This window comes from Achroia grisella, unplaced genomic scaffold (assembly GCF_030625045.1).
Source record: "Achroia grisella isolate CSIRO2021 unplaced genomic scaffold, CSIRO_AGI_Agris_v1 utg660, whole genome shotgun sequence".
Lineage (NCBI taxonomy): Eukaryota > Metazoa > Arthropoda > Insecta > Lepidoptera > Pyralidae > Achroia > Achroia grisella.
The window spans coordinates 8,339,417-8,355,946 of NW_026712984.1; the positions used below are offsets into that span (position 1 = coordinate 8,339,417).

A 16,530-nucleotide genomic window follows, 5' to 3' on the forward strand; every position below is an offset into this window, starting at 1 on the left:
TTATATATAGAATTTATTTTTAACCTACTTAAACAGAAGAGGTTTTTAATTCGCCAGAATTTACTACTCGCTCCGGCTTCGCACGGGTGTACATGTATTATACAGGAGAGAAAAGGGATTGTTAGTAATGTGGATTCATGACTCCATTACTAACAATGTACCATGTCAGGTTGACCTCCACGCGGTTTCCCCTGGAAATCATCATGATAAATTCCTGGTGAATTTCTCACGATGTGCTAACTGACCTGACCTCATGCTCATCTTATCATCCTGCACTGGTGCCCCGCCAGCGTAAACCGTTAGCGCAGGCGGGTGCACCATTACATTATCAACCATAACATGTATATATAAACCTTCCTATAAATCACTCCATCTATTAAAAAAACCGCTTCAAAATCCGTTGCGTAGTTTTTAAGATTTAAGCATACATAGGGACAGACAGCGACAGCGACTTTGTTTTATACTATGTAATGATAGTATAAAACAATACCATTGCTGTCTGTTCGCTTATATCTTTTAAACTACGCAACTGATTTTAGTGCAGTTTTCACCAATAGATAGAGTGATTCAAGAGGAAATATCACAGGGGGGGAGGAAAAAAAAACCCAGACCGATACAAACAATCATACTCATGAATACAAATGTTAGTGCGTGCGAGGAATCGAACCCGCAACCACCGAGGTCGTCAAACGTCAAAACACTTTAAATATTCTAAAAAGTTCATAATAATTATAAGCATAAATAGGTTATTGCTCTTTGCTTTTAGAAAATAATAAAAAACAAACTAACGCCACCATAGGCAACTGGGCGTTACCAAAAATGGCGGGAATTAAATCATTATAAACGTTATTTTTTTATAGACATGACATCGACCTGAATGGCGAATCTTATTAATATTATAAATGCGAAAATAACTGTCTGTCTGTCTCGCTTTAACTGCGAAACTACTGAACCGATTTAAATGAAATTTGGTACACATACCAATTTGGTCTAGACCCTGAGAAAGGACATAGGCTACTTTTTAATGCAAATAAAGGGTTGTAAGGGGTTGAAAGGGGAGATGAAGGGTTCTGTGAAAGGATCGTCATTAAATATAAATAAATATGACTAAGTTTGTAAAATTGTTACCAGGGTGAAAAATAGGGGATGAAAGTTTATTATAGAAAATGAGCTAAGTATAAGGGGTTATAAGAAGAAAAATTTTATATTGGGGATGACCAGTTTGTATAGAAAATGAACATTTTTGAAGTTATAGCTTCAAAAATGTTCATTTTCTATACAAACTTTCATCCCCAGTTTTTATCTTAGCCTTTTTTGGGTTATAACCCAAAATAAGAAATTACTGACAAAAAATATTTAATAATATATTATTAAATATTTTTTGTCAGTAATTTCTTTATGGCCAGTACGTATTTACGATACGCACTTAATATTAGATAATGGCTGTATGGGCGCAGTTCTCTTTGCCTTTCCGTCAAAGGATGAACAGATAAAAAAAAAATTGTAGTAGTTTTTTATATTCTAAATAAATGGATGTAGAATAATTTAAAAAGGGGTAGCAAGGTGTGTCGAGTTCTGTCGACACTCTTCATAATGAAATGCATAGTTTTCGGACGCAATGTCCAAAAATAAACGGGCGATCGTATAGTTTAAAGCACATATGTAAAAGGGAACCAAATTATTTTTATCTATATATTAAAACTGCCGCAAGCTGCCCCTCCAGCTCTTACCCTTCTTACAAATTTGAACCTAGATTCGCCAGAGATCCACCGAGATACAAAAATAAAGATGGACTCAAACAAAAATGTGGTTTTTGGCATGGGTTTTTGGCAATACCAAATCGCTTCAGATAGCTTTTATTATATATAAAAGCTATCTGAAGCGATTTGGTATTATTGACCACGCAAGTTGTCCGTGTGATGGAGATAGCGAGCAAACAGTAGAACATTTAGAACAGCCCGGCATGAGCACGAGCAAACGTGTCGCCATGTGTCGCCAAACGTGTCAATATGAGATTGACTCTTCTTATAATTTGACGAGCCTCATTAAGAAGCCGGAAACTCTGGCTTCTTATGATGCCCTGGCTAAAAGTATTATTTATAAGTTAAAACAGATTAACAATACATAATTGTACACTAAATACAAGCGAAAACTTTTTATGATTAAATTTTATATTTAAGTATTAAATCTATTATATACTTTAATATAATATTTTATGTATAATATAATATATATACAATACAGTGAAAACTTCTATTAAGAACTTTCCCTGTATCAAATCGCAGCGGGAGCCTAAGATTTAAAATAAATCAAAATATATACGTTAAAAAAAAACAGTGAAACAAATAAAAGGAGAAAAAAAAACTGCAATAACAAACCATCGATTGACAAAACGCCTACTGAATCTAGATAGGCATAACCTCAAAATATTAGGGACAATAACGGGCCACTGTCCCTTATACAAACACCTGTACACAATAGGTGCTACAGACAGTCTCCTTTAGCTGCTTTGAAACTAAAGAAACTTTGTGTTTCGAGTGCTTGCAGTGGTGATTGCAATGTAAAATATTTTGTTAAAACTAAATATATATAACTCAAAGGTGACTGACATAGTGATCTATCAACGCACAGCCCAAACCACTGGACGGATCGGGCTGAAATTTGGCATGCAGGTAGATGTTATGACGTAGGCATCCGCTAAGAAAGTATTTTGATTAATTCTACCCCCGAGGGGATAAAATAGGGGATGAAAGTTTGTATGAAACTTTGTCAATTTTAAACCGATCGGACTGAGACTTTGCATGCATAAAGCTACTATGATGTAGGCATCCCCTAAGAAAGGATTTTGATAAATTCCACCCTTAAGGGGATAAAATAGGGGATGAAAGTTTGTATAAATCTTCTTAGATTTTGTAGGCCCTAATTTTTTACACATGCTAAACAAAAATAAAGCCGCCAAAACTATACCTAATTAATAATAATATTAGCTACTACGCGAGCGTAGCCGCGGGTAAAAGCTAGTTATGTATAAAATTACATTAAATCAAAATAGAAATTGCACACTCTACCATGCAGTCCTGGATTTATAAATAGGCCATACAGACTGATCCTAGGGGCGGCAGCGTCCTAGGGGCGGAAGCGTGCAAGGAGCGGGAGCGTCCTAGGGGCGGCAGCGTCCTAGGGGCGGCAGCGTGCAAGGAGCGGGAGCGTCCTAGGGGCGGCAGCGTCCTAGGGGCGGCAGCGTCCTAGGGGCGGCAGCGTGCAAGGGGCGGGAGCGTCCTAGGTGCCACAGGGTCCTAGGGGCGGCAGATTTCAGAGGATAAAAATCAAACAATTAAATTAGAGAAAATTATTATTTTAAAAAGGTATAAGGGGCGGTGGAAATAAAGTGGCCTACACTTATAAAAAAAATCCGGCACTGATATATAGATAAATTCTTAATTCACAATTACAGAGATATAACATACATGAGATACCGCTGCCGTGTATTTGACACACACGCATAGAAGTTTTTTTTGTATAATATTATAATGTAATGGTGCACCCGCCTGCGCGAACGGTTTACGCTGGCGGGGCACCAGTAGAGGATGATAAGATGAGCATGAGGTCAGGTCAGTTAGCACATCGTGACAAATTCACCAGGAATTTATCACGATGTGTTCCAGTGAACCGCGTGGAGGTCAACCTGACATGGTACATTGCTAGCGATGAGATCGTCAGTCCATATTACTAAACACCCTTTCCCCCGCATAGAAGTATTTGACAATAGAATATTTTTTTTTTTGTAATAACTGTAGGTATACTATATTTTTGTTTGTAGTTGTCTTCAGTGACAATATATATTTAGGCAATTTCATGATTGTATGATATAAATAAATAACCTTGGACAATTAACACAGCGCCATCTAGTCCCACGGTAAGTAGAGCTTGTGTTATGGGTACTAGACAACTGATATAAATAAATAAATAACCCTGGACAATTAACACAGCGCCATCTAGTTCCACGGTAAGCAGAGCTTGTGTTATGGGTACTAGACAACTGATATAAATAAATAAATAACCCTGGACAATTAACACAGCGCCATCTAGTCCCTCGGTAAGCAGAGCTTGTGTTATGGACACTAAACAACTGATATAAATAAATAAATAACCCTGGACAATTAACACAGCGCCATCTAGTCCCACTGTAAGCAGAGCTTGTGTTATGTGTACCTACTAGACAACTATACAAATACAATCAAATATAGCCAGATATATATAAACAACCAATGAATACAAATGTTTGCACCGTGCATGGAATCGCACCCGCTACCATCGGATGTAAAGCGGTCTGCTAACCGCTAAACCACCGAGCCCGTCCAATATTTCAGTGCAGTATAACTTGTACAATATTATTTTACCTGTCCTTATACCTTATTACTTGCCACATTCAGTTTTTACAGAAAAAATATAAATAAATAAACAATAATAAAAATTAAGCACACCCATATAGAGTTAACATTTCTCCATTTGGTTATTCATTTCGATCTGAAATCAGCGTGAAGTCAGCCACGAGTCGAGAGAGCCAATATTGTACATTCCGATTTGGCGTGAAGTTAGTAACGAGATAAGAGAGCGGACCAATAGAGACTCGAAGTCTCGGCTCCGCGTGGAGGCGACAGGCTCCTCAAAAATCCCCACCGGGCCGCAACTGAGATCAAATCTGCGAGTAGTGTTGCGTGAGAGACGCGTAGTGTTATTTTTTATTATAAATCAATTTTAAAAGACAAAATATGAGGGAAATCGTACACATTCAGGCCGGCCAGTGCGGTAACCAGATAGGAGCAAAGGTAAGCCGAATCGTTACATAGTATATAACAAAGTCGCTGTCGCTGTCTGTCCCTATGTATGTTTAAATCTTTAAGACTTTGCAACGGATTTTGAAACGGTTTTCTTTAATGAATAGAGTGATTCAAGAGGAAGGTTTATGTGTATAATACATGTACATCCGTGCCAAGTAGGGGCGAGTAGCTAGTAAAATATAATTTTGTTCCATTTGATATATAAAATTCTCATGTAGCGGTCTTTGTTACGGAACTTCTTCGGATTTACCGATTTTTATGATTTTTTCTTTGTTTAATTAGGTCTGAGAATCGGTCAACATCTATGTTTCATACCCCTCAATGATAATGACCCATTCCTAATTACATTTTGACAAATTTTTCTATTTTAAAAAATACAAAAAGTACAAAATTTTATCTTAAAAAATAAAAACTAATTTTTGACCCTTCTATTATCAACCCCTATTTTTAATAACGATTTTATTTTATACTAACTCTACCTGCGACTTCGCGTGGAATTGAACTTAATTTTTTTTCATAAAAGAATTTTTCTAAAATAAAAGTAGCCTAAATTACTGCTTATTACATCAACTACCCGCCAATAAAAGTCCCGTCAAAATCGGTCCAGCCATTTCAGAGATTATTTTGTTTTAGAAAATAAAATTAATATCCACGCGGACGAAGTCGCGGGTACAGCTATAAGTTATACAGCTAGTAGGCAGCTACAGTTATACCTAGTTCTAAATACATGCCGCATAGTAGAAACTTCCTTCAAACTGATCTGGCCGGTACTCATAGACATAAAATTCACGTCACAGAGTATGTACGTTTTCGCCTAACGGTTGGTAACGGTTTCGGCCGGCTTACTACAGAATTGAAAGGTTTTAACCTATTTTATAAGAGTCACTCCCATTGTTGGTACTACGGACTGTACTTACACATCAGTTTGTGGAGCGCTGTGAAAGGAGGTCGGGTTTATTAATGAACTAGATAACCCGCGGAACTACACCATCGCACGTACATGACTTTTATCATTATACTATCTACCCGCCCCGGCTTCGCCCTTGTGTTCATGTATTATACATATAAACCTTCCTCTTGAATCACTCTATCTATTAAAAAAAACCGCGTCAAAATCCGTTGCGTAGTTTTAAAGATTTAAGCATACATAGGGACGGACAGACAGCGACAGCGACTTTGTTAATGATTTCTCCCAATTTACACAATATCTTTTTAAATTATAGCCTATGTGTTTTTCTGGTGTATAAGCTATATCACTGTAAAGTTTCATAAAAATCCGTTTAGTAGTTTTTGCGTGAAAGAGTAACAAACATCGATACTTACAAACTTTCGCGTTTATAATATTACTAGCTGTCCCGGCAAACGTTGTTTTGCCTTAAAATAAAAAAAAAATAGGGTTGGACTACCCCTAACAATTAGGGGGATGAAAAATAGATGTTGGCCGATTCTCAGACTTAATACGCTCACAAAATTTCATGAAAATCGGTCAAGCCGTTTCGGAGGAGTATGGGAACGAAAACTGTGACACGAGAATTTTATATATAAGATTAAGATAAATATAGACAGTATGAACTGTGTTGCATAGTCCTATTCATTGTTTTAAAATAGTTATGAATTTGGAATTTTCACGCTGTCCATTCATAGGGCTGTCAAAACATCTCTTTTTTTTTAATCGATGATAATGGAAGTATCCAAGGCCGTAAAAATAAATATTTATTTATATACTCGTTATGAATTAAAATTAATAGAGTTATAGGGTACAAAAAGCAGCCTTATCGCTTATGCTTTATATATATTTTATATTTTACTAGCTGCTCCCGCGGCTTCGCGTGGAATTTAACTTTATTTTTCTAAAATGAAAGTAGCCTAAAGAACTAAAAATTATTTTGTTCGTCTTAATTTATTCGTTCCTTTAGGTACTGATGGGTTCAAACTAATACATTTACATCCTGCATCATCCCCTATTTTATCCTCTTAGGGGTGGAACTTATCAAAATCCTTTCTTAGGGGATGCCTACGTCATAGTAGCTTTATGCACGCAAAGTCTCAGCCCGATCGGTTTAAAATTGACAAAGTTTCACACAAACTTTCATGCCCTATTTTATCCCCTTGGAGGTAGAATTAATCAAAATTCTTTCTTAGCGGATGCCTACGTCATAACATCTACATGCATGCCAAATTTCAGCCCGATCCGTCCAGTGGTTTGGGCTGTGCCTGACATAGGTCACTATGTCAGTCAGTCAGTCACCTTTGAGTTATATATATTTAGATGGCGCTGTGTGAATTGTCCTCAGATTATTATTATTACCAACAGTCCCATCCCCCCATCTCTTGTATAACGCATGCTCACAAGATCAGCAATGTTTAATGTATAGTAAAAAAAATATGAGATTTAAATTTTTTTTATACTTTTAGAAAAGGCAACGGGACTAAGGCTATACAGCTGTATATAACGGTTAACAATAAAAAGTATTTGACATTTTTTTCTCCACATTCGTCCATTTCCTTTTCCATTGATAGAACAGGCAAAGATCATTAGACCGTACAGCCTAGTTTATTATTAAATAATTTTTTTTTATGTGGAAATTCAAAGTCAAATTCCAAAATCATTATTATTCATGTAGGACATTTTATTCGATAATGAACGTAATTTTTTTTATATGTATTATAATTTTTTCCCTACCGTCCAGTTCAGTATATAGTACTTTTTTTATAAAGCCAGTTTATTTACAATTGACGACCTCGGTGATCTAGCGGTCTAGCACACCGCTTTACGTCCGATGGTCGCGGGTTCGATTCCTCGCACGGCACACACATTTGTATATTTGTTACACAAACAGTTGTTATATTTACAAAAAGATATTTGAAGTAAACAAGAACCGGTTGTATAAAAACTTGCTCGTCCTCACCTTCATACAACCTACAGCCTTACAACATTTTATTTAATACTAGCTAATATGACTATATGAATAATATGTTCTGTAACATTATTTTAGAAGTGTGTGTCTGTTTGTAATGAAATAACCGTTTTTTTACTACACGCATATGAATATAAATACGGTACATACACCAAAATAACATTTTTTACAATTTTTGTTTGTCTGTCTGTCTATCTGTTTGTTCCGGCTAATCTCTGAAATTGCTGTACCGATTTTGACGGAACTTTTATAGACAGATAGCTGGTGTAATAAGGAGTAACCTAGGCTACTTTTATTTTAGAAAATGAAAGTTAAATTCCACGCGGCCGAAGTCGCCGGGGACAGCTAGTATTTAATACAAGCTAATGTATCGATATGACATATTGGCTTGAGTCATCGCACCAACTCGATCGATACCACCTAAGAACACAACACTATTTCATCTAAGGTCAAGATTCTACATAATTATGACATCATATATCAGTATACGTAATATTTTTTATAATAGTTACGTGCCTGATCAATATTTATATATATATAATAATAATAGTAATAATCTCAGGACAAATCACACAGCGCCATCTAGACCCAAGTTAAGCTAGCTAAAGCTTGTGTTATGGGTACTAGATCACTGATACATATACATAGATTTTTTTTTCGTAAATACATACATATTATACATAGAAAACACCCTGTTATGTGGGCTCATGACCCCGTGAACTAGTGATATACCATATCAGGTTGACCTCCACACATGTCCCATGGAAATCAACATGAAAAATTTCTTATAAATTTGTCACGATTTGCTAACACGATTTCACGATCATCTTATCACCCTCCACTGATGCCCCGTCAGCGTAAAAAGTTCTACATTTTTTCATTCGCTAAGGAGTTATTTTTGTACAGCTTTAATATTGATATCATAACTGTCATATTTCTTTTTTACTTTCTTTTTATAATTCTCTTTTGGCTAAGGCGTTATGTTTGAACAGCTATAATATAGATGATACAAATGTCATATAAACAACTATACTATTAACAGAGCAGCCAGTAACATAGAGTCAAAGTCTAATTTAGCTGAGTGTTTGTTCAGCTTGTTTGGAGCCGTGTACCTACTTGCATCTCTACTATTGTATGGCGGGAATTTTACCAGTTTATTGCAACATTTTTTTTTTTACTTTTTTCTTTTACAATTTTCTATTGTTTATTTTTGTACAGCTATAATATAGATATCATAAATGTCATACTTTTTTTTTTATTTTCTATTGGCTAAGGCGTTATGTTTAAACAGCTATAATATTGATATCATAAATGTCATATAAACAACTCTGCCATTAACAGAGCAGTCAGTAACATAGAGTCACAGTCTAATATAGCTGAGTGTTTGTTCAGCTTGTGTCGAGCGTACCTACTTGCATCTCTACCATTCTAAATTCCACAATATCCAATGAATCATCTGCTGACTAACGAGTGAAGTATTAATAGGTAGAAAAAATGTTATATTTAATTTATAACTCAGATCTGAGTGTCACAGCTTGAATATTATACAGTCGACTCTTGTTAATTGTTAATTCGAAACTCGAGGGACTCTTAAAACATTACGAATTATCGGGTTTTTGAAATATCAAACGGTTCGAAATTTGTGTGAGAAAATAAATAAAACTTCGAATTATAAAGTGTTGATCAGTTGTTATTTATTAACTGCTATTCTATAATGACAAACATTTATACTTTCTGGGGCTCATAATTAACAATATTTTAATCTTTATATAAAAACAAAGGCTCGTGTACGTTGATACATGTTTGCACTTGTTGCGAAATTCTATCCTAAATATATAAATAATTTGTATATAATATACATATTACGACAATTCCCTGGTATCCTTTATGGCCCATATTTGTTAATTCACACATTTTCATTTAATGTTAGACATAGACACCTATATAAATATACATTGTAAATGGCTTTAAAAAAAGAAATTCGGTTGACTTTCTTGTCAGTTCGTCTCAATAGAATCTATATACTGAATTGGAGGGTAGTGAAAAAAATATTAATTACAAAAAATTTAATATTCTGAGACTGTAAATTTAAAATTTCAAACGGACTCCTCAATTTTATTTATTTGTATACAATATAAAAATGTAAAGTTTTTGAGTTTGTATGTTTGGAGTAATCTTCAGTAGTAATGATTTGATATTTGAATATAACTTGAATACAATAGAAACAGAGTTGAAATGGAAAATGTTGTAAAAAATTAATGAGGAAAATATGACTTTTATAGTTTTAAAAAGAGTTCGTAGGTTTATATATATTTTCTTATTTAACATTTTCATTACACCTACCAACATTTAAACAGAATATTCAGTAAGGTAGGTAGGTATGAAGAGTTTCAATAGTACGGTGTCACGGCCAATTTGATCCTGTAATCGGAGTATGAAACAATAGCTATAAAAAGCAATGACTACAACCGAATGTATAGGTATATGTTATGAATATGATAAATACTAAATACACTAAAATAAATCGAACACAAAAAAATAGAGTTCATAGAGCATTAATGTGTGGCTTTGGCCTTCATATGCATTAAAAAAATAGAATAAAAAAATATTTGTTTGCTGTAAACAACTTTATTGTCTATTGTATTAATTTAAAAGTAGACTAGGCTGTACGGTGTATGGATCTTTGCCTATTCCATCTTTGAAAACGAGATAAACGAATATCGAAAAAAATGTCTACTGTAGTAAATGGAATTCGAAATTCGAAATTTAAAGTTTTTAAAAAAACACGACTGAATATCGCAGAGTAATTATAAGTAGAATTAATAAAAATTGAATCTGTAATGTTTCTAACAATAAGTATGTTTTTATATGACACAAAAATGTTTTGTTTTAAATGGATAGGGCTCACATATTCAAAGTGATATATAGAAACAACTCTGCATCACAGAGTAATGACAAGCAGAATTAATAATAATTGAATCTGCAATGTTTGTAACAATAAATATGTTTTTATATCATCCAAATATGTTTTGTATTAATTGGAACGGGTTTACATATTCAAAGTGATATATAGAAACAACTCTGCATCACAGAGTAATGACAAGCAGAATTAATAATAATTGAATCTGCAATGTTTGTAACAATAAGTATGTTTTTATATGACACAAAAATGTTTTGTTTTAATTGGAACGGGTTTAGATATTTAAAATAAATATATGCAAATGGTTGCTTGCAATTATTATTTATTTAAGTACTGTCGCCATATACAATAGAGTTTGTTTATAACTAAGTATTAGTACAAATTTCTAAGCATATCTTATCTAACTGGATAAAATTAAAGGTCGACAGATTACCGCGGCCGGAGAACTCTCGGTCATCGGCCGGCCTAAAAATAACGCGTTATGTACTTTAAAAGAGAGATATTTTAATTTCTACTGCCGGCGTCAGTGTTGCCACCTTAGTCGTGTACCACTAAATCTGGTAGAAACGCCTGACTAGTAATAAAAATAATAGGACTATATATTGGTACATTTTTAGGTTAGGTATCAAATATAACAATTTTATTTTGGAAAGTACCCAAAAATACTTGCTTTTTCCTATAGAAATTAGACTTTGGAATTATCGTTTAATTTCTATTTTGTAGAGTAAAAGTTTATTTGTTTTTTAACACAATTATATTAATATCTTTTTTTAAAGTAACCATGTTTATTATGCAATATTGTTATCTGGTGGTTACATTAAAATACTTTAAAAAGCTTAGTGGATTTCTTTTTGATATTTTCGCCCAAACGTTGTTTGCAACACTGGCCGACATATTGTTAAGTGTACAAGTGAAAATCAGGGATGCCAACCTTATAAGATACTCATACAAGTTTGTATAAGATTTCGACTTACGGAAATCGATTCAAACACTGCTATTTAACAGCCATATTTAGGTAATATATGAGATGTTTTCACACTATTTATTTCTTCACACGTTTCGACTTGTAAAATGTGAACTTACAAGGATTGTTTAAAAGAGCAACACACAAGTTTCTTGCTTATTCTTCTTGTGATGAGACAGCTTTCCGAATAAGCGGTAGATTAAAAAAAAATGTTGACTATTTAAAAGTGCTTAAATTAAGTTTATTTGAATAAATGATTTTCTATTCTATTTTTGGTACGAATATTAGTGTTTTAAGGTTGGCAACCCTGATCGAAACCGTGTAGCACGCACTCATTGTGCAGGGTTTCCCTAGCTCGATGTACTTGCACCTTTCGCACGCAGCTTTCATCGTATTCTTGTATTTTGTTACGACAGAAAGCAGCCTCTCGGCCTCTCGCCACAATCGAACATGATCACCTTTCACTTTTTGTCATTAAGAATCATTATTCTGTCATGTTTTGAAAGTATATGCAAGATCTAAAACGAATACCGGATGCGCAGTTACAATAAAACACGCCGGGGATCAATTATCTTAATTCTCCGTCTATCACAAAATGGAAAGAATGCGATTCAGAATAGACCCCCAATAATTAAAAAAAAGTTTGTATACTACATAAAATTTCGCGGGGTCAAGTACGCGATTCAGAATTAGCCCCCAGAAATTATATATATACTGCATAAAACTTCGCGGGGTCAATTCTCAATTCTCTGTTAGACGGAGAACAAAACAAAAAAAAACAAAATGCAAAAGAACAGATCTCAGTTCTCCGTCTATCACAAAATGGAAAGGATGCGTTTCAGAATAGACCTCAGAAATTAAAAAAAAGTTGGTATACTGCATAAAACTTCGCGGGGTCAATTCTCAATTCTCTGTTAGACGGAGAACAAAACAAACACAAAAAAAAAACAAAATGCAAAAGAACAGTTCTCAATTCTCTGTCTATCACAAAATGGAAAGAAGGCGATTAAGAATTTCGAAGATAAATTCTTAATTTTGCAAAATAGCATATTTATATAAAACTATATCGGGAGACAATTCTCAATTCTCCATCTATCGAAAAAATTGAAAAATCGCGATTCACCTCCGAAATAAAAAATAATGTATCTATGGACGAAATAATTAAAAATAAATGTATCAATCTCAAATGATATGCATATACAATATTTATTTAAAAGAGCAACACACAAGTTTCTTTGTCATTCTTGTGATGAGTCTGTATTCCGAATGAGCGGTAGAATCCAAAAATGTGACTAATATAAAGTGCTTATATTAAGTTTATTTGAATAAAGATTATTTCTATTTCTATATCATTTTCTGGTGGGAATGACTGATCAATTTCTTACAAACTCATTGTGGAAGATAGATAGATACATGGACTGCTTATGGAAGGTGAATGAAAGAACGGGTAATAATTGGTATAACATACGCCAATTCTATTTATGTAAATAAAGACATTTTAAATTTAATAAAAAATGGGTAAAGATTGCAACACTTTTAATTAATTTTAATCTTTTAATTTCTCGGCAGGTTCTATACTATAACACGCATGTATTATACAAATAAAAATTGTATAAACCTTCCTCTTGAATCACTCTATCTATTACTCAAAAATTCATTAAAATCATTAAAATTAATCGTTGCGTAGTTAAAAATATATATGCGAACTGCCTGCGGCGGCGACTCTGTTTTATAAAAAACTATCTACTCGCCCCGGCTTCGCATGGGTGTACATGTATTGTATATATAAACCTTCCTCTTGAATCACTCTATCTATTAAAACAAACAGCTTGAAAATCCGTTGCGTAGTTTTAAAGATTTAAGCATAAATAGGGACGGACAGAGACAGCGATTTTGTTTTATACTATGTAATGACTTATTCTAATAGTTGTTTTATAAACATTAAGCATTTTTTTTATGAAAGACTAGCTAAAGCACGTCATCCGCTAGTTTGTTATTTCTCTTTAGTTAGCGGTATCTAGAACATATTTGGTGTTAGAAAATTAAACATATTAACGATGTTTGTATTCTAAAACCCGTATCGAGTAATCGGTATTAGACATTACCATATAAGTCGTATCAGTCGAGGCTCAAACCCACACAAGCTTGGATGCATGACATCATGTCTATACTTGTATGCCCACCACTGAATTTTAATGCCACACTCGCTAACCAGACACTTAAGGCCTTTTGTAAACCTACAAATGTACAGATTTCTCTGCACCATTACGTAAGCTGTCTTCAAACAAATTGATTCATTGTTCCACTTGCAGCCGTATTTGCGATACTCAATTATTACCGTGCAAATTTATGTGTACACTCATTACAATATGACTGACCATATGGTAAAGAAAATCAGGCCACGGCTCTCGAGGAGCGTCGAAAAATTGTAATTGTCGAGTCGGATAAACATTCACCGCATATATGGAGAGATAAACCAAATATGGGCGGATCGTGGGCGTCGCCTGTTGTCAAGGTGATTGTGTTGTACTCGGGGACAGCTCATGCCATTGTCTTGCGTAATATTTCCAAGTCGTAGCCATTAACATGTATTATGCGTCCTGTGGGCCATTCACGAGTCGGTTCATTGAGCCGAGATCTATCTGATAGGAAGCTTCAACGTACTGGAAACTCGAAATAGTTCGATGCACTTTCTAGGCATTGTAGGATCGCTTACACACAACCGGTTTGAAAGCGCCTCACTAACAAGTGGCTGTGTACACGGTACCGAGCCCTCGTGTTGGAATTTTAATCGAGTGCATTCCAACCTCGCCTCACTTAAATGCAGTTGAGTAACGGTGTTCTTTATTTGCAGTTCTGGGAGATCATCTCGGACGAGCACGGCATCGACCCCACCGGCGCCTACCATGGCGACTCTGACCTGCAGCTGGAGCGCATCAATGTCTACTACAATGAGGCCTCCGGCGGCAAGTACGTCCCCAGGGCCATCCTTGTCGACCTCGAGCCCGGCACCATGGACTCCGTCCGCTCCGGACCCTTCGGACAAATCTTCCGTCCAGACAACTTCGTCTTCGGACAGTCCGGCGCCGGTAACAACTGGGCCAAGGGACACTACACCGAAGGCGCCGAACTTGTCGACTCAGTTCTTGACGTAGTCCGTAAAGAATCAGAATCTTGCGATTGCCTACAGGGCTTCCAACTCACACATTCCCTTGGTGGTGGTACCGGGTCCGGAATGGGAACACTACTCATTTCAAAGATCCGTGAAGAGTACCCCGACAGAATTATGAACACCTACTCAGTCGTCCCCTCGCCCAAAGTATCAGACACAGTAGTGGAGCCCTACAATGCCACCCTCTCAGTTCACCAGCTCGTAGAAAACACAGACGAAACCTATTGTATCGACAACGAGGCTCTGTACGACATCTGCTTCCGCACACTGAAACTGTCCACACCCACCTATGGAGATCTCAATCACTTGGTATCCCTCACGATGTCTGGTGTCACCACTTGCCTTAGGTTCCCCGGTCAGCTCAACGCTGATCTACGTAAATTAGCCGTAAACATGGTACCCTTCCCACGTCTCCACTTCTTCATGCCTGGTTTTGCGCCACTCACATCCCGCGGAAGCAGACAATACCGCGCTCTCACCGTCCCAGAACTCACCCAGCAAATGTTTGACGCCAAGAACATGATGGCGGCGTGCGACCCGCGCCACGGCCGCTACCTCACAGTGGCCGCCATCTTCAGAGGCCGCATGTCCATGAAGGAGGTCGACGAGCAGATGCTCAACATCCAGAACAAGAACTCGTCGTACTTCGTCGAATGGATCCCCAACAACGTGAAGACGGCCGTGTGCGACATCCCACCCCGCGGTCTCAAGATGGCCGCTACCTTCATCGGCAACTCCACCGCCATCCAGGAGCTGTTCAAGCGCATCTCGGAGCAGTTCACGGCTATGTTCAGGCGCAAGGCTTTCTTGCATTGGTACACCGGCGAGGGTATGGACGAGATGGAGTTCACAGAGGCGGAGAGCAACATGAACGACCTGGTGTCCGAGTACCAACAGTACCAGGAGGCCACCGCCGACGAGGACGCCGAGTTCGACGAGGAGCAGGAGCAAGAACTCGACGACCATTAACCACTGCCTACTCCCGTTGCTAAGCAACAAACATGCCATTATATCTCCCGTTACTTTTTCCCTAAGTAACATTAATGTATTCGACATATACTCGAGCCAAGTATTGAAAACACATGCTTTCTAACTTTTAACCGAACGCACGCTAAAACCTCCGGTCAACGCAAAATAATTGTGAATTGAAAGTACGTGTATCGGATGAATACATTCCTTTATAGTCCTACAAGCCTCGTTGAGTGCTAGATCTGAATTCCTAAAGGCTGATCTACGATAGACATTGTTTATACTTTTAATAGTTTGGACTTTCTCAAACCAAACGTAAATTAATATAGCTTCAATAACCGAAGTCTTTGATTACAATTCAAATGTTTATTTTGAACAATAATTTAATGTATATAATAAAGATTTATTATTTATTAAAACATGTTTCCTTATACCTTACCTGATGATGAATATTTCTAAAAATAAAGTGACCAAATGACATCATGTACAGCCAGAAACATTTACAGTAATCTATAATCCGATGATTGTAATTAAATGACGAATGAAGATTTATCAGAAAACCTTGTAATATCAAATATAGGAGTACATGGTTGTAACATTTTTGTGTCATGGCCGCCGGGTCGTACAGGTCAATTAATTGAATCTTTTCTATATATATAAGTCTAGATACCTAGACTTTTATGACCTTATTAACATTATAAACACGAAACCCTGAAAATCTCGTTTTACGCCAAAACTATTGAACC

General features: G+C 36.0%; 1 protein-coding gene across 1 annotated transcript; it reads left to right on the plus strand.

The window, feature by feature from the left end:
- Positions 1–4,682: 4,682 nt before the first annotated feature.
- Positions 4,683–15,871, plus strand: LOC131849878 (tubulin beta-1 chain-like). The gene is made up of 2 exons (XM_059200017.1): positions 4,683–4,829; positions 14,498–15,871. Exons 1-2 carry the CDS (start codon positions 4,773–4,775, stop codon positions 15,782–15,784), a joined length of 1,344 nt encoding a protein of 447 aa, XP_059056000.1. The 5' UTR covers positions 4,683–4,772; the 3' UTR covers positions 15,785–15,871.
- The last annotated feature ends 659 nt before the right edge of the window (positions 15,872–16,530 follow it).